The 25,631-nt window shown below is 46.9% G+C and overlaps 7 protein-coding genes across 7 annotated transcripts; 4 read left to right on the forward strand and 3 right to left on the reverse strand.

Annotated features, from left to right (window-relative positions):
• Positions 1 to 1,541: 1,541 nt before the first annotated feature.
• Positions 1,542 to 3,586, forward strand: DFL_008499 (uncharacterized protein; the record flags this gene model as incomplete). The annotated part of the gene is made up of 4 exons (XM_067638241.1): positions 1,542 to 1,940; positions 2,006 to 2,151; positions 2,219 to 3,048; positions 3,102 to 3,586. 4 exons carry the CDS (start codon positions 1,542 to 1,544, stop codon positions 3,584 to 3,586), a joined length of 1,860 nt encoding a protein of 619 aa, XP_067486149.1.
• Positions 3,587 to 6,049: 2,463 nt separating this feature from the next.
• DFL_008500 (uncharacterized protein) lies at positions 6,050 to 7,521 on the forward strand (the record flags this gene model as incomplete). Its single annotated transcript, XM_067638244.1, has 5 exons — positions 6,050 to 6,084; positions 6,149 to 6,513; positions 6,577 to 6,636; positions 6,693 to 7,185; positions 7,242 to 7,521. 5 exons carry the CDS (start codon positions 6,050 to 6,052, stop codon positions 7,519 to 7,521), a joined length of 1,233 nt encoding a protein of 410 aa, XP_067486150.1.
• Positions 7,522 to 8,059: 538 nt separating this feature from the next.
• DFL_008501 (uncharacterized protein) lies at positions 8,060 to 9,399 on the reverse strand (the record flags this gene model as incomplete). The annotated part of the gene is made up of 2 exons (XM_067638245.1): positions 8,060 to 9,125; positions 9,275 to 9,399. The coding sequence occupies 2 exons, from the start codon at positions 9,397 to 9,399 to the stop codon at positions 8,060 to 8,062; spliced, it is 1,191 nt and encodes a 396-aa protein (XP_067486151.1).
• A 967-nt stretch (positions 9,400 to 10,366) lies between these two features.
• DFL_008502 (uncharacterized protein) lies at positions 10,367 to 11,051 on the forward strand (the record flags this gene model as incomplete). Its single annotated transcript, XM_067638246.1, has 2 exons — positions 10,367 to 10,611; positions 10,688 to 11,051. The coding sequence occupies 2 exons, from the start codon at positions 10,367 to 10,369 to the stop codon at positions 11,049 to 11,051; spliced, it is 609 nt and encodes a 202-aa protein (XP_067486152.1).
• Positions 11,052 to 12,764: 1,713 nt separating this feature from the next.
• DFL_008503 (uncharacterized protein) lies at positions 12,765 to 13,091 on the reverse strand (the record flags this gene model as incomplete). The annotated part of the gene is made up of 2 exons (XM_067638247.1): positions 12,765 to 12,844; positions 12,917 to 13,091. 2 exons carry the CDS (start codon positions 13,089 to 13,091, stop codon positions 12,765 to 12,767), a joined length of 255 nt encoding a protein of 84 aa, XP_067486153.1.
• Positions 13,092 to 17,180: 4,089 nt separating this feature from the next.
• DFL_008504 (uncharacterized protein) lies at positions 17,181 to 18,554 on the forward strand (the record flags this gene model as incomplete). The annotated part of the gene is made up of 3 exons (XM_067638248.1): positions 17,181 to 17,349; positions 17,489 to 18,115; positions 18,172 to 18,554. 3 exons carry the CDS (start codon positions 17,181 to 17,183, stop codon positions 18,552 to 18,554), a joined length of 1,179 nt encoding a protein of 392 aa, XP_067486154.1.
• Positions 18,555 to 21,918: 3,364 nt separating this feature from the next.
• On the reverse strand, positions 21,919 to 25,335 carry DFL_008505 (uncharacterized protein; the record flags this gene model as incomplete). Its single annotated transcript, XM_067638249.1, has 6 exons — positions 21,919 to 23,910; positions 23,972 to 24,069; positions 24,131 to 24,619; positions 24,684 to 24,789; positions 24,876 to 25,006; positions 25,065 to 25,335. 6 exons carry the CDS (start codon positions 25,333 to 25,335, stop codon positions 21,919 to 21,921), a joined length of 3,087 nt encoding a protein of 1,028 aa, XP_067486155.1.
• Positions 25,336 to 25,631: the final 296 nt, after the last annotated feature.

Below are 25,631 nucleotides of genomic sequence, written 5' to 3' on the forward strand. Positions count from 1 at the left end.
TTCATAGCCTCGCATGGGGTGGTTGCGATAAGATAAATTCTCTTTCTCTTTCAAAGTCTACACTTCTATGATCTATTGATCAAATCCGAGAGCAAAAAGAATACAACTTTCGATAGATTCAAATTGGCTTCGCCGCTAAATTTAAAGGATCGGGAAAATTCGAAAATTTAAACCGGGAGTCAAGATACCGTAGACGGCACAGGAGAGAGAAAAAAAACAGGTATCGAGGGATAAGACAACTAAAAGGAGAGACATCAGCCAAGCGCAAGCTTAGGTTGGAACCCGAGGCAGCTGGGCACATGGTCACTTCTACCGGGTCATGCAGCCAAGTCATTCATTCTGCCTGGAATAGAGAGGTGAACATCTTATCGGCCTCGTAAACCGTAAACCGGTAGCTGCGAGCTCCCGATTATGTTATCGGAGGTGCGCAATCTACCAGTCGGTGACATCTGCATGCATCTAGCATCTCCCAAGTCAGTAATGTGTGTATCTGCCGCCGTCGAGTTAGTCGGTGTCTGCTGCTGTTCTCACTAGCGACTCGGATGAGATGATCGACACCTTAGCTTCGGAGTACCTGTGTAGATATATAATATCCAGAAAATCCACCGTCGCCGCCACCTCCGAATTCCATACGTATACAGTTTGGATGTTTTATTTTATTCCAGAACACTGTCGCATCGGAGTCGTGAACCGGTTCGGCTGAAGGTGAGATAGTCCGAGAGAATTAACCCGAGTCGCAGCTCTACACCGCACATTCCAAATTCATTTAGATACATTCTAGTGCGTGGGTTAGGCCTTAAGGCACCGGCCACCTCAACCGACGTCGAAACGCACCTCGAATTTTACCCCTCGCGCTGTGCAGGTCACTCAGTCGGTTGAGCTAAGTCCCAACAGTGGATCCAAACAGTTGCATTTCGCAGTTCCAGTTGCGGTTGCAGTCGCCGGCTAGTGGCGTGAACAAAAACCTCCACAGTGAGAGCTTCCCTTTTCTCTTCTTTTTCCTCTTAGGCATTTCTCTTACCATTACTATTTATCCCCTCTCTCCTTTCTCATCATCATCTTCTCCTTGTTTTTATTCTTTGACGATATTCCTTGATAGCTGTTGTAAGACCTGCAGTGCCTGTCGTGTGCCCCGCTTTGGTTGTCGCTGAACCATCACATCACAATTAGCTAACTGCCTCTTCTAAATCTGCGACATCCCGGAATAGTCCGCAACCGCCAAACAGTACATTAAAACGCTCTCCCATTGAAGTATTCCGCACTGCTACCTCATCTCTAAATAATTAATTCCCTCTTCCCCCACTCTTCCTTTCGGTTTCTTCCTATTCTTCCGTCGATTCCGGGTTTTCAGGAACGGAACCTTTATTTTTATACATCTATAAACGGCACACCGCGGCCATGTTCATGCTCCACACCTAGCTAGCTCCAACTGCCACTAGTCTCCAGACTCCAAAGGAATCCCTCAAAGGGGCCCGGATTGATTGAACCATTTCCACAACTTCGATTCTCTCAAAAACAATTCACTCTCAGAGTCTCTAACAATGTCTACGTCTACTGCAATGCTCCACGACGCTCCAGTAGCTAAAAGACGAACCCGACGAAGACTGCTCAATCGCATGGGCAGGGCATCATCATCTCCACACCTTACCGAGCTAGGTGCCGATGGCCAATACTCCGCTAGAAACTCCGTTTCTTGTATTTCTTTGGCTACAGGTTCTCGACATGCTAATGCCGAACAACATGCTGCCCGAATTGCAGAAAAAGATGCTGTCGTAAGAAACGTCATGAGCTCAAATGCTCCGACAGCAGCTGTTCCGAGAACTGTGCCCCTGCTGCAACACAGAAACATCCCTAGGAACTTTTTGGAGATACTCCCGGGTGAAATATGCCTACAGGTTCTTAGTTATTTAGAACCAAAGGAGCTGATACGCTGCTCAATGGTGCGCTTATTCGTTTCCCCTCATGTGTAGACGGAACTCCGAAACTGATACATCCGAACCACTAGGTAAATAAAGCTCTTGGGCGTTTGTGCTTCGATGGTCAATTATGGAGTGTCTTGGATACCGGGACATTCTATAAGAAGATCCCAGCATACCAATTGACAAAATTAATCAGTTTAAGTGGTTCTTTTATCCGCTATCTCAATCTCAGGTTAGTATACAGAATCTAGATTGAATTCCCACCAAACCCGTAACCAGAAGTGCTCACTTCCCTGCAGAGGATGTGTTCAACTACAAAACGAGTTTTACGCTATCACAGCGACCTGCAATAATCTCGTATCAGCATCTCTCGAAGGATGTTCTCTCTCTAGACCTACCGTTCACCGACTCATTACCAACAATAATCATTTGATCCATTTGAACATTTCCGGCCTGGAAGCTGTCACCAATGTCACCTGCAAACACATCGCCGAGTCATGTCGACAACTTACGACACTAGATGTTTCGTTTTGTGCTAATATGGATGCTAGAGGCATCCGTAAGATTGTGGAATCTTGTACATTCTTGACGGATTTGAGGGCAGCGGAATGCTTGGGAATTGACGATGAGTCGACACTAGAGTCGATCTTCAAGACCAATACGCTGGAAAGGTTACTACTCGGCGGATGCGATGCTTTGACGGACGAATCAATTCGTATTCTGGTGGAAGGGATCGAAGCCGACATTGACCCGTTGACCGATCGAACGACAGCACCGGCTAGGAGGTTGAAGCATCTGAATCTTAGCAAATGCAGGGGGCTCACGGATCTCGCTCTCAAGCATCTTGCGTACAATGTTCCAAACCTCGAGGGACTAGAGTTATCCCATGTGGCGGAACTTACAGACGAAGGGTTATCCGACTTGCTTCCCACTATCCCAAAACTCAGTCACCTAGATCTCGAGGAATGCTCGAACGTCACGAACGACGTATTGGTGGAGTTGTCGAAGGCGCCATGTGCGAAGTCATTGCGTCACTTGCAACTGTCCTTCTGCGAGAATGTCTCGGATGAGGGCATGATCCCGATTATTAAAAACTGCAGTGCCCTCAGAAATCTCGAGCTCGACAACAGTAAGTCATTCGAATTTTCTAGTTCACAACACCAAATTGCTAACAATTTATAGCTCGTATAACCGACGCCTTCCTCGCCGAAGCATCAACAGCAGTCCGCAGCCGAGTCAGCAGTAACTCCACCTCTAGGAAGCCGCGAGTCGGACTCCGTCTGGTATGCTTCGACTGCGTCAACGTAAACTGGATTGGAATCCAATACGTGCTATCCGCGAACAGCACACACACAACCGACTCGAAGATCGGTAAAACCAATAAGAATTCAACAAACCTGGCACCATGCCGTGAAGTGATCCACTTGAAGTGTTATTACGGATGGCAACAAACCGCCGATCAGCATCTGAAACTCGTGCTTAGGGGAGATATGGCGAGTGCGAAATGGCTGGAAGATCGATGGGCGGACCATATGACGTCGAATGAAGATACGACGCAAAGTAGTCGCCGTCGTAGACGAAGGGCTCGGGAAGCTGCTATGTTGGACTTTGATGACGGCCATGATGGAAGGAGAAGGAGGAGGACCGGTGGATGCTCTATTATGTAACGCGAGGCGTTCTATTTTACGATTTTTTTTTTTTTTTCCTTCAAATTTTGGGCGGTGATTCTTTCCTTTCGTTTGGGAGTAACGCTATGAAATGATTTATTACTAGCTGGACTAAGTTGGAGGCGGGGCTCGATCGATCTTGTTTTTCCGAATCTTTTTTTGGTTCCCTCCGGAGTACCGGGGGCCTCCTTTGGGTAGAGGATTGATATCCTTTGGTGTTTTCATGGAGTTGAAGTGTCGTACTTGTTTCTTTCACATGGAGAGTCTTTTATGTCAGGCGTTTTTCATCGTCTTTTTGCGCCAGAGGCATATGAGTGTGGTGTCTGTTTGTTTGGGGGATTAAACGGGCCATAGGATTCGATGTATATGTCTTTAGCTAGCCGACGGGTGCTATTATGTGATTTGACCTATTTGCATTGTCTAACTTGGATTGTTTATGAAGCTTTTCGAAGGATACAAATGATTCGATCTCTCCGGTGAGGCCTTATAGCCCATAACCGGAACGATATATCCTTACATTTTCCAAGAACCCCCTTCATCATTTGCACATGAGTTCCCAACTGGTCCTGATAATAAATAACCGGTTCTAATGTATACATAGCCTAAAAACTTATCCAAGTAATGTTCTATAAGGCTAACAGACGAAGGTTGTGAACTCTTTACTATCTCGATCTATATCGATCATAAAATCGGTAGACCAATAGAACCACGTGCTCGAGCTCGCCGAGTAATGCTAATAGATAAATCATCTGCTCGTCTTAGTTTCTTCTCTTCAGATTACGGGCTCGAAAAGCTGCTACAGATTAATGAACGCCAAAGGCCGGTTCCTAGTCCTGGATGCCTATCGATATTGGCCAGCTATCTGTTATACAACTGTAAAATTATTTGCTGCTGGGGATTTTGACTGGAATCTAGTACTGAAGATAAATCCTTCCGACCATTCCTCCTTGTAGACTTGTCAGCTGGTGAACTGAGATTTTTATTTGATTGACGAGAACCCTGGAACGCTAACTCGAACTCGCACAGATCTCATCTGCGGTGAAATCGATACATAAATCGATAGATCGTTGAATTTACATCATGGCGACTTGGTTGCAGATTCAAGAGTCTGTGATTTGATAAACGTCTTCCTGATCTAGAGATCTATCCGATGTACATGTAAATCCAGCATTAATCCAGCTAATTTGATGGACCCGATTCTTGAACTACGTGGCCCTAGCCGCAAGTCTAAATATCCGATTACGATAAATTCTATTGTATTCAATGCCGTAGCTCAAATAGCTTGAAATATTGGTCGATTCGTCTCCAAGAAGCTCCCGAAACTACATGCTCAGAAGCTTAGCTTTCCACATGTGGCTGGATTCTGAAGGAATCGCCAAGTACTTCTTGCATATGCGAGAAGATTTTAATCTTCAACCTTCGGGGAAAGCTAAGCGAAATGCCAATAATAGCGGGATGCATCAAGTAAGTACATACTGGGGACACGGCCCAGGATTCCCCGGGTATTCAAAGGGACATGGCGGCATCCGGTCAATAGCTCATTACTTAAGTAAGTACTTACGTATGTTAAGGGACAGAATAATGTTGAGTTTTATCACGTGATGGATGCTGTATTTGGATATAAATGGAGAGCTTGCGCAACTAGCTCTGAGTTTTATACGCCCTTTCTTCTTCTCGGTATCGAAGTTCTATATTATTTCTAGATTACCATACAATTGATATCGAAAAGGCTATCCGAGCCTTGGATATAACTAGAAGCTTTAAATTATGGTTGGGGAATGATTTAGTTTGAAGTACATGTAGAAGATATCGATGGGGTCTATGGGATAATTAGGGCCTGACCTGGAAGAACCTCATGCTACATAACAGTCCAGGAAGTATATTAGCTAAAAAAAAAAAAACCTAACAATCGAAGCAGAATTTTTTCCCAACGGTCGATACTTTTAGCTCCAGTTCACGAGGTCGGTAAATCCCCGATTGGTCAGCAGGCGGGCGGTTAGCAATCAGTCGACACCGGTCAGAAGATACTGAGTACCGTGTGCCGTGTTTTGGCGTGTTGGAATTGTGTGGTTGGCCAGAATCGGCAAGCTGGTCTGTTCTGGGACGGGTCACGTGGCAGTGTAATCCATGCGCATTCCACTGGTCACCCGCATCGAATCTTGTCCCGTTCCACCCATCCCATCCACATCCGCTAGCAGATCCACATCAGCTCGAAACCAACCTCTCCGACCAACCCTTCTGCTGTTCTTCTCTTTCTCTTTTTTTTCTTCATCGAATTTCCTCTGGCAGGCCCTGGATGAAGAGGGGACTTTTCGCTAGACCATCGCTCATAATATAGCGTCGTTATAACGTTAGCGGTTTTGTTATTCTTTAATCCCTCGGAATTCTTTACTTTGTACTACGAACTGAGGCATATCGGGAGCCATCGTCGCATCGTTGTCATCAACTTTGAACCCGGAGAACATGCCGAACTCCAACACTCTCATTCTAGTCCTTGTGTACGTTCCCTTCGGTTTTAAATCGGCTCCCGGAATACGGTATTGATGCTTACACTATATCTAGGGCTGGAATGCTTCTGACTGGCTGCTCCAACACTCTTCTCACAAAATGGCAAGACCAGCAGTGTGTCCGGAACTGCGACGACCCAGATCTCCGAAAGCACGAACACTTCGAACAACCTGTCATCCAGACCCTTCAAATGTTCATCGGTGAAATGGGATGCTGGCTCGTCATAGGCTTGTACAAATTATACAACAAATTCCAACAGAAGCGCAATGATACGGATGGATATCAGCCTATCGCCGATACCGAACCGTTGGAGGATCCAGCCGAACCAAGTAGCCCCGTGTTGAAGGCCTTGACACCGAATTCGACGAAACGTCCAGCTTTGAGTGGAGGGAAGATATTGCTGTTGAGTTTGCCGGCTGGTATGTGATGATGTGCTGTCTTGTGGGGATCCCTGGAAGGGTGTTGGCTAATAGGTGTGATAGTCTGTGATATTTGTGGAACTACATTGATGAATGTGGGTCTGCTATTCGTGGCTGCTAGCAGTATGTGGTACCCCTCTTGCTTGTTAATGCCGAGCAAAGGCTAACATGTGGTTTAGTCTATCAAATGACTCGAGGCGCACTCGTCCTTTTCGTCGGGCTTTTCAGTGTGATCTTCCTCAAGCGCCATCTCTACATTTTCCATTGGTTGGCTCTGTTCGTGGTTGTTACTGGTGTCGCTGTTGTCGGTCTCGCCGGTGCACTGTTCAAGGCCCCGCAGCCTCATGAAATTGTCTCTGATGGAGTCGAGGCCAATGTTTTGCGATCTTTGATCGGTGTTCTATTGATTGCTGGAGCTCAAATCTTTACTGCCACTCAGTTCGTCTTGGAGGAGCATATCCTTGAAAAGTATGCGATGGAGCCGCTTCATGTTGTCGGTTGGGAAGGTATCTTCGGATTCGTTGTTACCACTATCGGCATTGTTGTCCTTCACTTCTCTATCGGTGTTACCGAGGCTGGGCGAAGAGGATACTTTGATGCCGCCGAGGGATTGAGGGAGATGGGTATAAAAAACGTTTTCGTCAGCAGTGTTTTGATTATGATCTCCATTGGGTATGCTGTTATTTATCGCTTTAATCTTGGTGCAAAAGCTAACGCGGGTGATACAGTGCCTTCAATTTCTTTGGTATTTCAGTCACAAGATCTGTCAGCGCTACCTCTCGCTCGACAATCGACACCTGCAGGACCTTGTTTATATGGATCGTCTCCCTTGGTCTTGGATGGGAGAGGTTCATCCCACTCCAGCTCCTTGGCTTTGGTCTTCTCGTCTATGGAACCTTCTTGTTCAACGAAATCATCAACCCACCGATGAAAGCTTGCCTACCGAATCGACCGGGGAACGAGGCAAGAGAAGAGCTCCTTCCGGAAGAGCCAATTGAGCACATGTAGAATATATTGTACGTGTAACAACAGAAAGGTTGATAGAGTCAGATACCAGAAGCAGATTGGGAACATTCGTTTGGAATTTTGATTTTTAATACACGACATCATTTGGTTTTTTTTTTTTTTTGGGGGGGGGGAGATATAACGATATAATAGATGCCAGCGATGGGGTTTTTCTTGCCTTTTTCTTTCTTTTTTTCTTCTTGTTTCTTTGCTTGTTCGGCTCTCAGTGTAGTTTTACGATTACTTTTATAGGGGTCATAGAGGGTAGGTACTTTTACCATCATATCAATATCAATATTATGGTACCAAAGTTTTACGTATAATGATATACGTATAATGATATGTATCCATCCCTTGCGTGTATCGTCTATACCAAATTCACCAGAAAATCGCTATCCTCCATGTTGATATCAAAACGCCAAAATCGCTAACCATGACCGTCCCGCTGGGCATCCAAATGATAAAAAAACAAGTCCATCGAATGCGAAAGCTAAAAACCAATTCATCAAGATCGTGAAATCTACCCCAAAAGCATCCCATCCTACGGCCTCCCGGCCACACATCCCGTGCAACTCAAATCATCCACCACATAGCCTCCAAACATCCCTACCGCCAACCCTTCCCTCGCATGCGGCACCAATTTTTTATTCCTCATAACCTCCTGCGCAGCATCGAACCAAATCTCCCTAATGGGCGGCGGAACATCCCTTTCGTATACATCTCTATTCCCAACCTGACCGGACACCTGACCGCTCGCGATATCCAAATCATCCCAATCCTTCTGCATCGCCTTTGCAAACCCCTTTCGTGTGGAATGACTAGCATACGGCATATCTGCCGCAAAGAATTCGGTTATTCGGATCAAACCGGATTTGTGCAGCATCATTGAGATCCACGGATCGTTCTTTTGGTGCGGCGGGGTCGGACAGATCGATAGGCGGACGAGCTTTATCAGAAGGTGCATTGTATGGTGGGTTTGGATTAGAATTGCGTCTGGCAAGGTGGAAATTATAGCTGTTTGGAAGGCATGGAAGATTTCCGCACGGGTGCGGATTTGGTGCGGGGTGTTCGTCGTACTGCTCGTGGGGTGCGAAGATACCAAAATGCGATGGGTGGCGAGTAAGTCCAGAGATTCCTCACGTTTACGAGAGTATTCGGTAAGGAAGTATAAAACATAAATCATCCTTTCCGTGAGTTCGTCCGTAAGACATGATTCCATCACCGATCGTTTCTTGGGCTTTACACGTTGAATTGGGGTATTCAGACATCGTTCGATGATGCGTTCTGTAAGGTAGCTCGAGAGTTCACGACAGGTTTGTTCGCGCTTGGTGAGGGAGATGAGGTAGCGGACGTCGTATTTGGGTCTGTTGCAGGGGAGGGTCGGGGGAGGGAAGAGTTTCGATAGCGTGGTTAGGGAGTTTGCGCGGATGTACCGACGGGCGATTAGGCCGGAGTTTATGTCTACGATTTCGTGGAAGGAGCGGGATGTGCATTGGAGGGAGATTAGGTCTGTGACGTGCACTTGGGAGAATATTTGGGCGAGGAGTTCGACGGGGAGACGGTCGAAGAAGGTGGCGGTTGGGGAGGTATCTTGTGGGCGGGAGCTTCTAGGTATGGGGTTTAACTTTCATGTTAGCATCGAAGTTACTTTTTTTTCTTTTTCTTTCTCATGTGATAGCCGATCGATTGATTGCATTGTGCGATATAAATTTTATATCGTAATCGTAATTGCAAGGAAGTAGGACGTAATACATACCTTGAACGATAACGCTGGGCAAAGCGAGATCTCGCTATCGCCAGGGACCAGCCCGACGATAACTTACGGCCTCTCCCGGCGTTAGTGGTACCCGTACCCCCGTTCCCCGAATTGATCATTGCCATCTATATATCCGTGATAGTGACGATATAAAAATCCAAGGATGGTCGAAATTTATCGCGTAAAATACTTGAGAGGAATTTTTTGTTGAACGACGAGTACACCTCTGGGGAAAAGATCGAAGGGGCTAGCTCCTTTTTGTATATTTCTGGCAAGTGTATATGCAGATCAGGGCGCGCGCGACAGGCTTTTAATATATGCAAATCGCTATCGTAAGCAGCGGTACGGGATTGGAAAAGAATCCGTACTTTAGGGGCTAGATTTGATCCGCGTATTCAAAGGGGTATGATGGTGGTGTACGATTTGACATCTAATTCGTCAACCATTTTTTTTTTCTTTCTCTCGCAACGTATATGTTTATAGGAGGGTATTAAAAGTAGCACAGATGGACTGCAAAAAGCTGGTTGGTATATAATTAAAAGAAAGAGAGAAAATTGAAATCCTTTGGCTTTGTACCACCCTCCCTTGTGTTATCCGTCGATGATCAATGAGAGGTTGTCGTCGTCCAGAATATCCACGATTGGGCGGGGAAGGTGAAGGAGCTTGGCTGAGGCTATAATTAGCCTGCCCCGAGCTTCCGTATTTACAGTCTGACAGGACAGGCGATGGGCTGTGGCCAGCCCGGTTGTTTTGGAATCCTCGAAACAAACGAGCTGCGCCTTTTTATCGATTCCCGAAAATGTTTATCGATCCGCTTCCCAAGATTTGTAGGAATTGGTATTGGGAAAGGGCAGCAGGAGCCAGTGCAAATGACCGGAAGGACAAATGATGTTGAAGTCGTGGTAATTCCCAAATAGGTCCTGCTCGGCAGGCGTGTAACCTTGCCGAGTTTCGACCTCATCGACAACGCGCCCGCGCCCTCCGTCGCCAATCTTCAACACGCCACACTTCGTTCCTATTCTTGACATCAAGGGATCATATAAACATCTCGCCTCCGTATATATCCTCCCTTCCTTGTCACCATCCTCAGCCATGTCGTCTGCAACCCCTGCTGCAGGCTCTTCTACTGCCTCCCAGTCTGCTGAGAAGGTCGATACGGAGCTCCGTAATGTCATCCAGTCTCTCTACGAAATCGCGGTCTCGACGTACCGTAACGATGCTCCAAATCCCGGCGACATTGTCATCAACCAGGTCAAAGACCTCATTACCAAGTTTGACCACCTACAAACCGCAGCTCAAGGTGTGAACGACTTGTGGATTCCTCGAGAGGTCATCGGGTATGCCATGCGTTCATTTCCTGGTAATCCATTTTATGCCATAGTAAAAGCACCAGTCCTGATCCTTTGAACTTAGATACGTCGAACACGGCCGTAACCCTGATATCTACACTCGTGAATTCGTCGAACTGGCAATAAAACAAAACCAATACCTCAACGGCAAGCAACGTGCCTTCCAGGACTTCCGCGACGTTCTAGCAGAACACATAAACTCCGCCTTCCCAGAGCTCAGAGGCGATGTCGATGAGGTTCTGGAAAACACCGGAGGGAGGAGGAACGTAGCTAGGCTGCCCGCTATCACTTCCATCGGAGAATCTGGGAAATCTCCGGCTGGTGATAGTGGTGCCCCCGCCTCTTCGGCTCCTTCGGTGCCTGTGAACGGGGTAATGAAGATGAGCATCAGCGGGAGCGGAAGGGACGAGCCAACGCCCACGGCGTGAGTCGAGGTCAAGATTGGATTTTCGGACGGGAGATGGCGAACATATCAGGTCAGAAGATGCTAGAGCCAAGGACCGAATACATCGGTGATGCACCGCCACCGTTGCCTTACAGCAATTAACGATGGAGCCACGATCACCTGCAGCTCTCGTGTTGAGAGTTTGCAAAGTCGGGTAAATATACCAAATCACTCGACTATCACCATAACGACAAAATATCAAGATCATTTCGAAGATTTACGATTAAACTTTGTGGAGGCTTCGGACGAGGTCAAATGAAACATGTCTTTGAAGCCTGCGAACGCCAAGATAGAGGTTTTCGAGGACAGATGTTGAGATGACTAATAGCTAAGGCCTAAATTCTTTTTCGGAGCATGCCCGAAAGAATTGTTGGAAAATATAATCTGGTGGGCTCTCTTGGCGCATAAAAATTACATTTTTTTAAAAAAAATAAAAAAATTCTGCCGGCTATTCTGAGAGGGGGTTATTAAACTGAATTTATAGGATGGTACCCGGCGGGGTAACTTCGAGGGCAATGATAGACACGAATAAAAACGAAAGTTCTTCAATTTGATGGCCTGTTGGCCGATACGCCGTTATCCGAGCAATGGTGTATAGAATAAACAATTAAATAAAACGAAAGCGCCTAGTTGGTAGCCGCCCCAACAGCAAACTTATGTGTCATATTCAACCAAGGCCGGTACCGCAAGTCAACCAATGCGACGCGGACAAAACTCAGTTTGTTAGAAACCAATAATGCCCCACACCAAGGCCTTCGAAAAGTAGCTCCGGACCGATGGAATATGCGAAGTGAACGAGTAAAAGTGTCGGCTACTGGAAGCTTACGAGTCGTCTAGGTTTGCCCCTTCGATATCCTTCTGCTTCTCCACCTTTGGCGGAGTTGCTGTTCCAGAGGCCACATGATTCGTCGGTTGACGGGTCGGAATCTGTGTAACGGCGGCGGATCACAGTGCCATTTGTCGACATCGATGTCGAGAGAGTTGGGGTGCAAATGGAAGTGAACGTCGCATGGCGGAAAAGTTTGGTTTATTCCCGATACCGGACATTAATGCTTCGTGGGTAGAATCCCGCAAGCTGAAGTCAAGCTTGTCAGCAAAGGCAATACTCGAATTGGAAGGACCGCCTTGACTTTGCGACGATGAGGGCTATCCCAGCGGTTAGTCAAGCTTTTCAGGACAACATGCGATCTAACTCTAGCTTTGGGTAGGTCGTTACGACAATGGAATACTGGACTTCAAAACATCCCCTTTCGGTACAGGTTCGAACTTTTTCGCATGGCCACGTCTGACGGATGCCGACTTCAACTTGCCTAAGGGATAGTTTACTGTTCTTTGGGATATCGATTTCACATGCCACTGCATCTTGCTTGTTAGAGTCCAACGACTGCCGGCATTGTCTTTGTCAGTGTCGCGGGTGTCGGATAGTCCTTTGGATCTTTAGGGTAAATACCTATGCGTCGAACCTAAGATTTTGTCGATGCAACCGCGAGAATAAATGTGCCGGCAACCATGCAAATATTGCGTAATAGCGTCCTGCTCAGGAAGGGTCTTACCGACCTAACCCGGATAGTTTTAATGCGGAACTGTATTTCATTCTCAAGCAGAACATCAACAAAGCAGATGAAAGGGCGGCTTGGGTTAGCTGCAAGCTTCAGAGACCCCTCTGGGACGAAATTTCTTTCTCGATCGAAGTCCGTCACCGTCTTGCGAAATTCGCCGGGAGAGGGGCAGCATCGAACCAATAATTTCTTGTCCCCAATTTTGAACAAGGTGGTTCTGTAGAGCTATGGTGGTAAGCAAGGGTGTCATGCCACTTAGGCTTATGTCAATGAGACAGAATTAGCGTACCGTATATGACAGATCGAATGCGGACAGTCTCCGAATCGAAAGTCCCAGAGCCGACATCGAGAGGAAGGTTAACATCGAAAGTTTTCACCTTGGCGCAGAATAGTGGATGGTGGAGGATGGTCGTCAACGAATTCGGCGGCCACGGCAATGAACATTTTTTGGCGTCCAAAGCCATATTTTACGGAAACAGATATTCCGGTCAAGAATTTCGCAAGTCACATAGGGATGGAAAACTTTTATAGACGGCGGAACTGTGAACGGTACAGTACCTTCGATTCCGGCTAGGTCGATGGCCACCCGTCCTAACTGAAGGTCGGCATCTTGAAAAGTGGATATGTTCAATTTCCCAGCAACCGACCCACCAGCAATGCGGAATGGGGAGGTGTCCGCTTTCATGTAGCAAGGATCACGGGAATTGGTAAGCTGGGCCGAACGAAGGTTCTTGGGCCAGCTATTAGACGAGTGTGCAGCTCAGCACGATCTCGAAAGGAGGGGATTTATGATGATCGCTAGGCGCATGGTGGTTTGATTCGTTCTCCTGTCGCTTGCGAGCGCAGATTGCATCACGATAAAAGTCAATAACGATATGTACTATGGATGCACGGCGCACGATGTACAAATGTATGTCCGTATGGCGGGCCGGCCAATTTGCGGCAGGCCCAGGGCCATGAGAATACATCGGATCGAGCACGGCAACAAAACGCACCTGTTGGGTTTCGGGGTTTGGGTGGTAGCCAGCAGTGATGAGGCGTTTTCTGCCAGGAAGGGAAAGGAGGAAGTCCTCCAAGAAATTTTTTGGGTTGAAGGAGAGCAAAGTCGGCTGCCTTGCCGCCGGGGCTTGCTAGTGTGATGCTCTGAAAATTTGAGCGTATTGCATCTCCGGTTCTCCGGTGTTGGGTGCTTGGCCATTGCATTTCCTTGCCACGAAATTTTCCCATTTATTGCGCAATATGGCTGTTTCGACAGCCGATGGCCATGTCGCATTGCTTGCCCTCAATTTGTGTGCTGAATAGTCGGGGAGAACATATACGGACCCTAGGTATATAGTATCTTACGTCTTTAATGGCTGTATAACTGGAAGAGACGGGGTCGAAAGAGAGAGGTCTGCCAGGGCAAACAACAGCACCGGAGGATAGACTTTGTGACATGCCGAAGGCCCTGTCTTTGTCCGTGGTTGTAAATTTATACACATCTGCCGTTGACAGCTGTAGTGTTAGCTTAAACTGTCATTACACAAAACCCTCGAATGTTGATCAATCACTTAATATTGTGAAGTCTTGGGGTGCAAATTAATGGTGCTGGAGCGTGCTCGGGCTACCTTTTCTTTTTCTGCACTGCGCTTGGCTTTTTTGCGGGGAAAAGAAGAAATATGCGGTGGTCCAAGCCATGTGATCGATCGATTCGAGGGACGGGCACCGTAACTCCCCGGATCATATGCTTCCTCTCTGCTCTGGCTTCTCCTGTACAATTTCCAGGCCTTCTTCTCACTTGGACTTTCTTTTTGCGGGGATGATGCGACAGGGCAGAAGGCGGTTTGGGATATCGGCTATGTCCGAGCCCTCCTAGACAAGCACAATTCTGTGCAGCCTTCGCTTTCGAATCAATGAATCAATTATAAGGGGCAACGGCCCCATCTGATGCATTCGGTCTGAATCAATGGCTAGCTAATGCGAGGGGCGGATTCATCCAGAAGACGCCCAGAAAGACCTTGGAATGCTTTTCCATTCAGACAAGATGTCAGTGCTATGTGGAAGACAGACGGCAGCTCTTCGGAACATAATTAAGACTCGATAGGCGTCCGGTCCCGGGGGAGGACGACATGGGTGTCCCAGGAAAGCGACTGGATCCGAGGAGATGTCCAGCCCTGTGCTACGGAATCGATCAGCTGGATCTTCTTCGTAGCTACTTAGAGCTGGTGTCATTGGTGTCGTCGTTGTCGACTTCAAAGACGACGCCTGAAGAGGTCAAACCGAAAGGTGTGCATCCATTCCCAAAGGGACCTTGCGAAAAAGCAAAAGTCTTGGGACCAGGTTGGTCTTCCCGTAGTGGGTCGCCCCCCAGCTGGCACTTTACCGGTAACGGCAAAATTTTCCCGTTCGACATCGTTTGGACGGCGTCTTAAAAGTCTTGGGAGTTATTGAACGCCGTTCATCAATGACGAGATGCAAACTCCAGACAATCTTCAAACGCAGGACTGGATTCCAGGGCGGGATTCCTGAGGTCATTTCGAAAAGGCCAATGAGAGAGCAATTTGGAACGATCTGATATGATTTGATACTAATATGTGTATATACTGTAGGTATACATGCACATGTACAGAGTAGATGGATAATATTTCGAATGGGCAGTTCGAGCTGTGGGAATGTGGTATTATTGGGGTGCGAAAAGTGGCCGAGACAGGGCCTAGAGGATATGGTCTGGTACATAGTATTTTATTGTATACGACGGAGTATGTAGTGCAAGATGTAAAAAGCGTAAAATGGAAAACTGGCAAAAAAAAAAAAAGTCACTTGGGGGAAAGGCAATTATTAACTAGCTACATATAACAGAATCCTTCTAACGCTGTTTTTTTTTTTTTTTTTTTTTGTTTGTTTCTTAAGAAATCACTTGACGAGATTTTTCTTGCCTCTTGCGTATGCCCCCCTTCCAACTTCCAAGAAAGAAATAGAAACAAAGAAAGTAGTCCGTATGTGCCTGTGGTGTACTATGTCCCGAGATTCGATCGAGAGCTCTCTGAACCGAACCGAACTGAACTTGACTGACAGTGGGCCGGGGAACAAGGCTATACTATAGCCTGGCATGGCTGGGTGGGCTGGACTGGGCTGGCTCGAAGAGAGAATTAGCTAACAGGACACCCACTCCCATTTAATCATTCGACCAGTAAGCGGCCTTACCACAAGCACAGCTGCCAGCTAAGCTGCCAATGCAAGTGACTTGACTTCGAATATTACTTCTTCCTGAACGAACTGACCCTTTTCGAGTTCGAGACTCAAGCCTGGCGTGTACATGCTCCGAACATACCTTTTCTAGCTGCTAATTACAAATGGTTTGCTAACAGGTTTTCCTTATCTTCACGCACTTCCCCAGCTTTTTATCCCACATCGCCGTTTCCATTACACTCCAAAACTGATTCGAACCTGCTATCATATCGTTCTCGTTGATTATACAATTCTCTTATTTATTTTTTTTCCCACCCTATTGCTCTATTCTCGCCTATCTCTTGCGTGGACCCGTCGTCTATCGCTCTTGAGCCTCCCCAGCCTAGATTTCTGGTACCTGCATCCATTGTATCTCAAATCAACCGCGCGGGAAGTCGTCTAAATCGCTTGTCGCCATTGTTTTCCGGGGGACTTTGCTCTGGAAATACATACATCATTCGTCTTGGTGGGAAGGTCCTTTTTTCCCTTCGGGAAATTAAGTCTTTGGCGATATCAAATCAAACCAACCAGGCTTGAATAAAATAAAATAAAAAGAACTGAAATAAAATAAACACCATACAAAGAGTTGGTCAGAAAAAAGTACGTAGGTCTGACATACATCCCTTTCTTTCCCTTTTTTTCTCTCTCCTTTCCCTTCCTTTGATGCATGTCTGCACGGCGAATGGTCTGCTCTTTGCTATTGCATCCGGGTCCTGCGTTTTCGATCCTGCTATTCGACCGCCTCGCTGTTTCTTTTCCCTTCTGTTCATCTCTTTATACAAGATCATTCTTGCTTGGTTATTGTATTTTTTATTCTTCATACTCCTTCATTGTATTCATCTCTATGATGTCTCCGCGAACGCTTCAACGTTTTGCATGAGAGTAGCTTGGGCTATACACATTTTACATTCCAACCCCAGTCCATGACATCCATAAGGACGAATATGGAAAAGAAGGATTCCCAAAGAAGCAAGCCGTTCACCCCAGTATTACGCCTGGAATTTGCCTACATGTTTGGGCCTCTTCCTTTTCAGCCTTCATATTACAAGTTATATTCATCTGTGCCCTGCTCTTCGTTTTTGAAGACAGTGAATTCTCGAACTCGCTTTGCCTCCCAACGACTTCGACGCCAGTATTAACAATACTCCCGATCTTTATTTAGGCACTTTGTGTATTTCTGATACTCCAGCGGCTTCTCGGTCGCTGCTATCTTTCGGTTTGTTGCTGTGAACTTTGCCAGAGGCTGTACGCCCCGTGGTTTCACGAGGTTGAGGGTTCTGTTCATACCAAGCAGCCTCCGTTCCTAGTAAAAGAGGAGGTTATCTTCGTCAACCACACTGTTAAACATGGCAGCTGCTGTCAAGGAGTCTCCGGGTTCTCCATCTTCCTCAATGTCTTCCCCAGAAGGAAACGCCGTCCCAGATGCCGCCGCTGCTCAGAAGCGGAAAGGCGGGCGCAAGCCTGTGTATGCCACACAGGAAGAGAGGAAGATGAGAAATAGAGCAGCTCAAGCTGGTAAGGCTCCATACCCCGATTAGATGCCCTTGGTCTTCCCTATGACTGTGCTGTCGACAACCTTTGGAAAGGCCTTTCGGATCATCATTCTATTTTATTGAACACAAAGTTAAGACTAACCAGTGCGACTCCGTGCTAGCTTTCCGAGAACGACGGACTGAATACATCAAACACCTCGAGGCAACCATCAAGCAACAAGAGGAGACTCTTGCGACCCTTCAGCAATCATCTCGCAGCGCGGCGGACGAGGTTCTCATGTTGCGCTACAAGAATTCTCTGTTGGAACGAATTCTTCTCGAAAAGCGCATCGATGTTCATGCCGAACTCAAGGCTTTCACTGACAATGATGCTGTGCCCGCTGGCCCTGTCCCTTCTCTTCCACCACATCCTCCACACGTGCAAAGAGCGCTGCACCAGAGACTGTTAGGACGACCACAGCAACATCAGTTTCATAACCAGCACATGGGGCAATTGGGTAGCAGCACTAGCTTCAAGAAGATGAGAAGACTATCCGAGTCTTCTTTCTTCCAAAAGCCCACTACGATGGCTGGTTCCCCAACCAGAAAAGTAACATCGCCGGCAGTCTCCGTAGAAATGACATCTCCAGTGACATCCGAGCCCTCATCTACTATGGGAGGGTCTAACCACACCTTCCTTGCCAGACCATCGCCAATAGCCGGTCCTAGACGTTTCTCCCACGCCCCGGACCTAGCATCCCTAGCGACGCTCTACCCCCAGCAATACCAGGCCCATATGGATAAGCTAGGTAAGATGCCCTTCGCGATAATATATCAACTTCCACCGTACTCACAATGCTTACAGAACAAGAATACGACGCTGAAATGTATGATGAAAACGATGGAGAGGAGGATGACGAACACCCAATCGAAGGCCACGAGGTTCCGGGTACACTCTCAAACTCGGAATTCGCCATGAACCAGCGAGGACAGGCGGGGAACACTCCGATGACAAGCGGTCAACGAAGCCAACAACTCCCAGCGCTGGCTTCTGCAGAAGGCGGGGCGGGTTCTCAGCCGACATCCGGTAACAGCAAGGAGCCAAACGGATCAGCCAGCGAGAACATGCTCCAACAGTACTACAGCACTGGATCGTGGACCGTCGACCTGTTCTCCGACCCCTACATGATGGGCCCGCTCCAATTCCCAAATCCATTCACCAGCTTCCCAACCAGCAGCATGAGATAAACGACCATTATAGAAAGCGGGCCCGACTGGAACCACGGCATCGACATTTTCTCTCTAGATCTATCAACATCTACTGTCGTCATTGTACAGATCATCAGCACCTATTCAACATAACTATATATCCAGCTACGGCTACTCGGTCATATTATTTACCAAATCACAATACCAAAAAGTTATTCGGGATTTTTTCTTTTTTTTTTCTGGAACTTCGTCACGATGCGATTTGATCATATTTGTTTGGTGTACATTATTTTATTTATTTTTTTTAACGACCAATGCATAGTTACGGCGGGGAATCATTATGTTTTTTTTTTCTTTCATCTTTTGCAGGAGCCTGGATCGGTAGATGCCTCTGTCTTTTTTCTTCTTCTTCCAGAGCTCCAAGGAGTATGCTCTTCGGTACAGCATTTGCATCAAACCCACATTTCAGGCGAACTTGGGAGCTTCTTTCCTTTCCTTCAATTATTCTCCTTTTTTTCCGCCAATTTTCTTATGGGTATCCTATTCCTTTCCTTCCTAATACATGTTACTCAATCATCAACGCTGAGCTTGGCTCATTGAAGTTATGGATTCACCTACACCGGTCTGGTTGTTATTTTTCTTCTTATTCCCCTCAGGACCCGTTTTCTTCCGAGCATACGAAAAAACCATATTTTCCATAAGAAGCGATACGTTTTTGGATCTATCTATTACTACTACCACCATTGAGGCGTTTATTCTTCATATTCCATAGCTTAGCTACTACTGCTTATCACCATTGATTCCAGAGCTCTTCATCTAGCCATCCCATCCTATCCTTGTTCGGCTGCAGGCTGTGCAGTTCCGCGTGCCGTTTCCAAGACCACTATGTATTCATTTTTTTTTCTTTTAACTATTGTGCATAAAATCAAGACCTAGCAAATTCACAGATGAGATCTGAAATGCTAATTTTTTTTTTTTTTGAGAACCCACAGACCAAGTAAAGAAATATAAAAATGCACCTCCATCGGCAAACGGGATTAGCCTTGATCATGAAACCTAGATACCCGAGTTTCCTGGCGAAAGAGAAAAAAAATTATTGGAGCTGAGCTCGTCTACTTCTGGAAAAAAAAAACTATTGACTGAAATTATTCTAAACATGCATAGAACATACACATACATATGTCCATCATATATTTCTTTTTCTTTCCAACCACGTTCCAGATGTATGTACGTCTTAAAAGACGAGAATCAAAAAGGATGGTGTGCGAAAATGCAACCTGAACTAACTATGGCCCCGTGACTGATGTAAAGCTCAAGCATGTTGGCACCTTTTATTTTATTTTATTTTTTCCTTCTCTCCCTTCTTCCCCACAATGTGTTGATACGTGGCCAGCCGCTTGGGGACTGTCTGCAGATGCTTCTTCCAGACTAAAACCCTTCCGCTAGCATATCACAAATCACAAGTTTTTGCATAGAACATGTACATGCGTCGACCTATCCGTCCTGTCTATCCGGCGGTCCTCGTGTGGGAAACAACATAGTGTGAAGCGCAACAGGCAAAGAAGAGCAATCCGGATGGGAAATGCCTCACGCAGAAGAAGCTGAGCACTCAACTGATCAGCCTCGGCCTCACTCCCACAAATTAGATCTTTCTCCTTTCCCCTTCTTCCTTGGCTCCTTTTTTTTAGTTTTAGTTTTTGCACAGTGCGGTGTGGTTTCGTTCCCACTAAAAACCGTTGAACCCGACCCTTTGGGGAAGAAAAAGAAAATCAAAAATCTGGGGTGCATGACGGGAGTATGCAATAGGTATCTGTTCCTCCCTATTTTTCTTTTTTTCTTTTTTCAACATACGATGTATGTGAAGTTTACGGGGCAACGTGGAATGTTTTAGCTTCGCTGGCTTCTTCCTTTCCTTTCATCTTCCTCGAAAGCTAAGGCCGGTCGACACAAGTCTATGAGCTCCATGTGATTATCGTCTGCAGCAATTTGCCTAACTCCCAGATACCACGAATGAGATGAAAGTGAACAAACAAGCACATGAAATTTTTACCTAGACGGCTTTAGTAGCAATAAAATGTTAAACGAATAACCCTATCCCGGTCTTGGCAGGTGTAGAAGTCAGGAAAGAAGAAGAATCTACACGCTATGTATCGTTAAGGGAAAACTGTAATTTTCTCTTTCCCAAGTCCCCAAAATTCTTTTTTTTAAAAATAAAACACTAAAAGTAAATAGACTCTCACAAAAGAAAGGCATAGCTGAAGTTACCATACGCGAACGGAGAGAATCCGGGGTAAAAACCAGCTGACCACGAGAGAGAAACGAAATTCAAGAGCTCGTGGGGCTCAAAGGGGACTAATTGGCTAAAGCAAGCCTTTCAAAACTAAACAGCTAGGGGGGTAGCTTGTTCAAGCTTGTTGGAAAGCAAAAAGAAACTGAGGGTGGGGATGACCTATCTATGATGCAGGTCTTGTGTGTCGCAAAAAAAAAGAGGTCATGTTCCTGCCTATCCTGAATCTGGAAGAAGGGATGTATCCGAGAATACACCATGGGATCGTATCGGTAACCCACCCTTCCCTTTCCGATGTTGGTTTTATTTTTATATACATGTATATCACCACCTGCCAGAGATGGGCAGAAAAATCTGGGGAAATATGGAAGGAAAATCCGGGGTGTGAAACATTCCGGGTGACCTTTCTTAGCGTTGCATATTGCGCAGGTGAGGGGATGTAAATAAGGCTAGACTCGAGCGATTTTTTTAGGCTTTCGTGAGTGGATGTGTTGTTTATGTGGTATTTTTTTTTCTTGGAGAACCCGAGATATTTTCGAGGATTTTCCTTCCAGCTTCTTCTTGCATGTCATCCATATTCATAGTGCTTACACAAGCTTCCTGCAGAAGATCTGTGATGGATCGTATGGTACGGGGTGATGCCGAATGCGAAGATTTACAAAGGCCTCATCGGGGAACAAAACTGGCAGGAGGCGGATACCCTAGAGATCAGCGCATGTATGGTGTATATAAGTGCATCTACATATGAGGCTGGATAAGATCCTAAAAATTTTGGAAAGGGGGGAAATGTTAAATTTCTATTTGACGCTGGTTTCAAAGCTTGCGCTTTCCTTATTAAAAAAAGAAGAATCTGAAAGGTAAAACATCAAGAATTCCAGAGATAAATCGCTATTTTTTTTTCGTTGGTGACTAGATCCAAATCGCAATATGGAGGCTCTATAATTGCATGCAGCTGGCTGCTTTAAGGCTAAAATTCATGGATATCGGCTATGGCAGACAGATGAGGAAGAAATAGGAAGGAGGGAATGGCATTGAAACGAAAACTAGGTAAGGAACCGTGAGGGTAATGTGATAACGATGTTCCGAAGGTACACCCTGGTATTGTTGCGCCTTCAATCACCTTCTAGAATAAGAGTTTGCAGCTTCGAACTCCATCCCGGAGAGACTTGGGTATCGTTTCCTAAACTCGAGGAGCTCATCGTCTCGTCCGCCGAGATTGGAGGACGAAACATCCTGTATTGGTGATTCGTTCACCTCAGATCTTGTAAGTCCAAGCCCATATCCATAGTCGGCGGGTATCTGTGGTCGTGGCTCGGAAGGCGGAAGTTTCCTAAACTTATCAGGTTTAGGGCCTGGGCGGGGTGGAAGTTGTCGGGGAGCACTTGGTCGCGTTCCTGGGTTTCCCTGGGTTGCCGGGGCTGCCGTGTTCAGGCCTGACTGCGGCTCCGTCCCAGGTCGGGCATACCGGTTAACAAGGGATTTCACAGATGGTGGTTCAGAATCTGTGCTAGGTTGCATTGATTCAGCCATAGACAGGCCTTGCAGCTCCTTTTCTAGAGCCTCATGTGGCTTTGGAGCTGTGGCGTCAGTGTAACGGCCATACCCTTCCGCGGTGCGGGGAGCATATGCCTTTTCTTCCTCATTGAGCAGAGCGTGCACCTTGCGCTGTATGGATCCAGCCCTGGGCCGCGGAGGTCTCACCCCTGTACCTTTCTCTGCTACCGACTGCTTATAAGCAGCTGCAGCTGCCTCCACCCTACGCTCTTCCTCCTGAAGTTGGCGTTTCTCCATCTCTCTTCTGATTTCCGCGGGAATTTCAGAGCTGCTCACTTGCAAATCTGAAAATTGCTGTCCGATATAATCATCTGAAGGAAATTCGCTTGTATGCGGGCTTGTTTTCCCGCTCTTCTTGGAGTCCGGGCCAGCTTCGAATCTCCTAAAAGCCTCGCCAAAGCGCCCTGCTAACATGTTTTTTGTGCCAACAAGCGTAATGGATGGTGTCTTTTTGTGCTTGTTGGACGACGGCGTCGCGGTTGGGAGACGCTTGTCAGGTTTGCCACCTTTAGAGGCATCGGATTCTTGTTGAAGCATTCTTAAAAAGTCCACACTGGACTCGATGTGCTCCGATACGGCGGATGAGGTGGACCGGCCTGTGGTATTGTTTTCCAATTTCGGAGGTTGGGAAGGTTTAGACCGAGACGAAGAGCCCAGGTCACGAAGGAAATCAAGATTAGATTCGATGTGTGTGCTCTTAGGTCTCGCCTTTCCAGTTGGGGCTGGCCGCGAACCAATTGTAGAGACTGGACGAGGAGGCTCGAACGATCTCCTGGCGAGATTAGCGGGACTGTATGGAGACGTTGATACGGATCTGCTGGGCTCCCCTAGAGGAGGCCTCATGTACCCGCTGTTCGACGTTGGTGTCGCAGAGATGCTTCCGCTCTGCTGCTCGCCGAACCTTGATTGAAACCTGTCGTTATTTCGACTAGGGTGGGGCGATGGGGTCGAAGCAGGGCTGGTCATGGTTCCCTGTGAGACCATAATAGGTTTGTTCGAAGGTGTTTCTGTCGCCCCGGTTTGTACCTTCCTGGCCTCCTGAGACGCGAAACTAGATGCCATATCGTTCGATCCGGTTAATAATGGCTGCGATTTTGTCGCAGCAATCGGAGGCATGTCATCAAATGCTTGATCCGCCAACTTTTTCATTACTCTTTCACTCAATGTGCCTGACTCGCCCTTATTAATTGAAGGGCTCTCCGGCGGCGATCCACCAAAGTCGAATCTTGCGCCTTGGTCGTGAAGGATCGAGAAGCTTTCTACACTAGGAAATCTTGCAGAGAGTTCATCTTCGGCGTTGGAAGGATCGAGCGCTGCAAAAGGATCCTTGGTAATTTTAGGTCCGGGGCCGCGCGATGTTGAGGTATTAGGCCGTTGATTAGGTTCGGCATTAGGCCTCGGCGGGCGACCACGTCTCATCTGCTGAATCTGGGGGAGTTCATCTTTTGGTGGAGGTTTAGGCGCTTCTTTAACTAAAGCGGGTTGGTAGGTTGTCGTGATCGGTGGAGTTGTCTGGAGCGATGTATTGCTCCGGTTGGTGGGTTTATCGTAGATCTATTATTGATATCAGCGTGTGCCCTGTTGGCTACGTGACTGAATGTAGAAAATTGCATACATTCTTAATAGGTACGCTCTTGCCCCGCAACCTACACACGGTGCAGACGATCTCGTAGATATTGGGTCGCTTTCGAGGATCCTCTTGAAGCATAGAGCCTGGTGTCGGTTTAGCATTTGAAATTGGGGTTAATGGTGGAATTAAGATGGGAATACGAACCAATCAGACCCTTGACTTCCGACGAGAACTGTGGATAAGGGGGGTATTTGAATGAAGCGTTGAGGATCGCAAGTTGACCTTGGTCCTCGAACGGCGTGGTATAGTAACATAGTTTGTATAACAAGACGCCCAGAGCCCAGATATCCGACTTCTCGTCTATTGGCTGACCACGGAACACGTCAATCATTTCAGGGGAACGATACTGTAGTGTAGTGTGCTTCTGAATGTCCTCCTCGATGAGACGGCATTCGGCAACATTTTGACCAGCAGGGCGTGGTTCTGCGGAAGAACCGAAGTCACAAAGCTTGTATGTCCGTGGCTCCGGTGTGATCAAGATATTTTCAATCTTTAGATCTCGATGGAGCAAAGGAGGCTGGAGATAATGCATGCAAGCGACACCTTCTGCGGCATCACTGAAGATCTTCAAAATCTCTGGCTCCGTCAACCGATGCTGCAAGCGTGTGTTCATGAAATCAATTAAACCTCCACCTAACATGAACTAGTATATCAGCTTGTGTTACCTTGGCTATCTGCTAGTAAAGGCGGTACAGACCTGCGCAGTATTCCATTAAAAGGAAAACTTCATAGCCGCCTGCTTTCAGATGCGACGCGTGAGAGTCGATATACTTCACGATATGTCTATGCCCTTTAAGCCTTTTCTAGTCCATCAATAGATACACCCCCTATTAGCGACCAAAATACAGAAAACCCAAATGAGATCCAAGAATGTGGGTATAGTATCTACCATGGTATCTACTTCTGTGCGCATATTCGCCAATGCCTCCTTATCAGGGACGGCGACACGCTTCAGAACGGCAATATCCGTGCCTTCGACAATTTGATCCATCTTGACAACGTATACATGGGCGAATCCACCTATTTTGCCCATTATTTAGCACATCCGGATAGGTCACCCGGGTAGGTGGAATCTAACCTTCGGAAAGGTATCTTTCAACCACACAGTTATGAGAGCCGACCCTAATATTCGTACCCGGCTGAAAGGTTCCAGGAGGAGCATTATTCTGTTTCGGAGGGTAAGAATGAGGTTGGTAATGGCGAGGTTGCTGCTGCGATGGTGGTGGAGCTCCCTGTTGAGCCGGGGGTGAAGAGTACTGCTGATGCTGATGCTGTCGTTGATGATGGTGATAGGCAGGATCATACTGAGCAGATTGCGGCTGGGAGATGTGGTTGTAGCTGGAAGCCATTGTAGGGGGATAGAAGGCAAGATGAGCCGTTGTCGACAGGAGGTGAGCAGGCTAAGTCGGACGGTGTGGCACTCGAAGATCGAGACTCGAGCTCCCTAAGCTATGGACGACAACCAATCATGTGATGCGGAAGGATAGAGCTTAGCGTAACGTCCAACGGCAATGAAGATGTTGGGTAAAAGAATATCTTCGGAGGATAAAATGTGAAGCGGTAAGCACGGAACTCGGTTGGAAGGAGATGGCTAATGGCATACTAGTTTTCTGGGCGGGTTCGGGGCAGGTTTTGGGGGGTTATA

Source organism: Arthrobotrys flagrans (genome assembly GCF_004000055.1).
Source record: "Arthrobotrys flagrans strain CBS H-5679 chromosome Unknown unitig_1, whole genome shotgun sequence".
NCBI lineage: Eukaryota > Fungi > Ascomycota > Orbiliomycetes > Orbiliales > Orbiliaceae > Arthrobotrys > Arthrobotrys flagrans.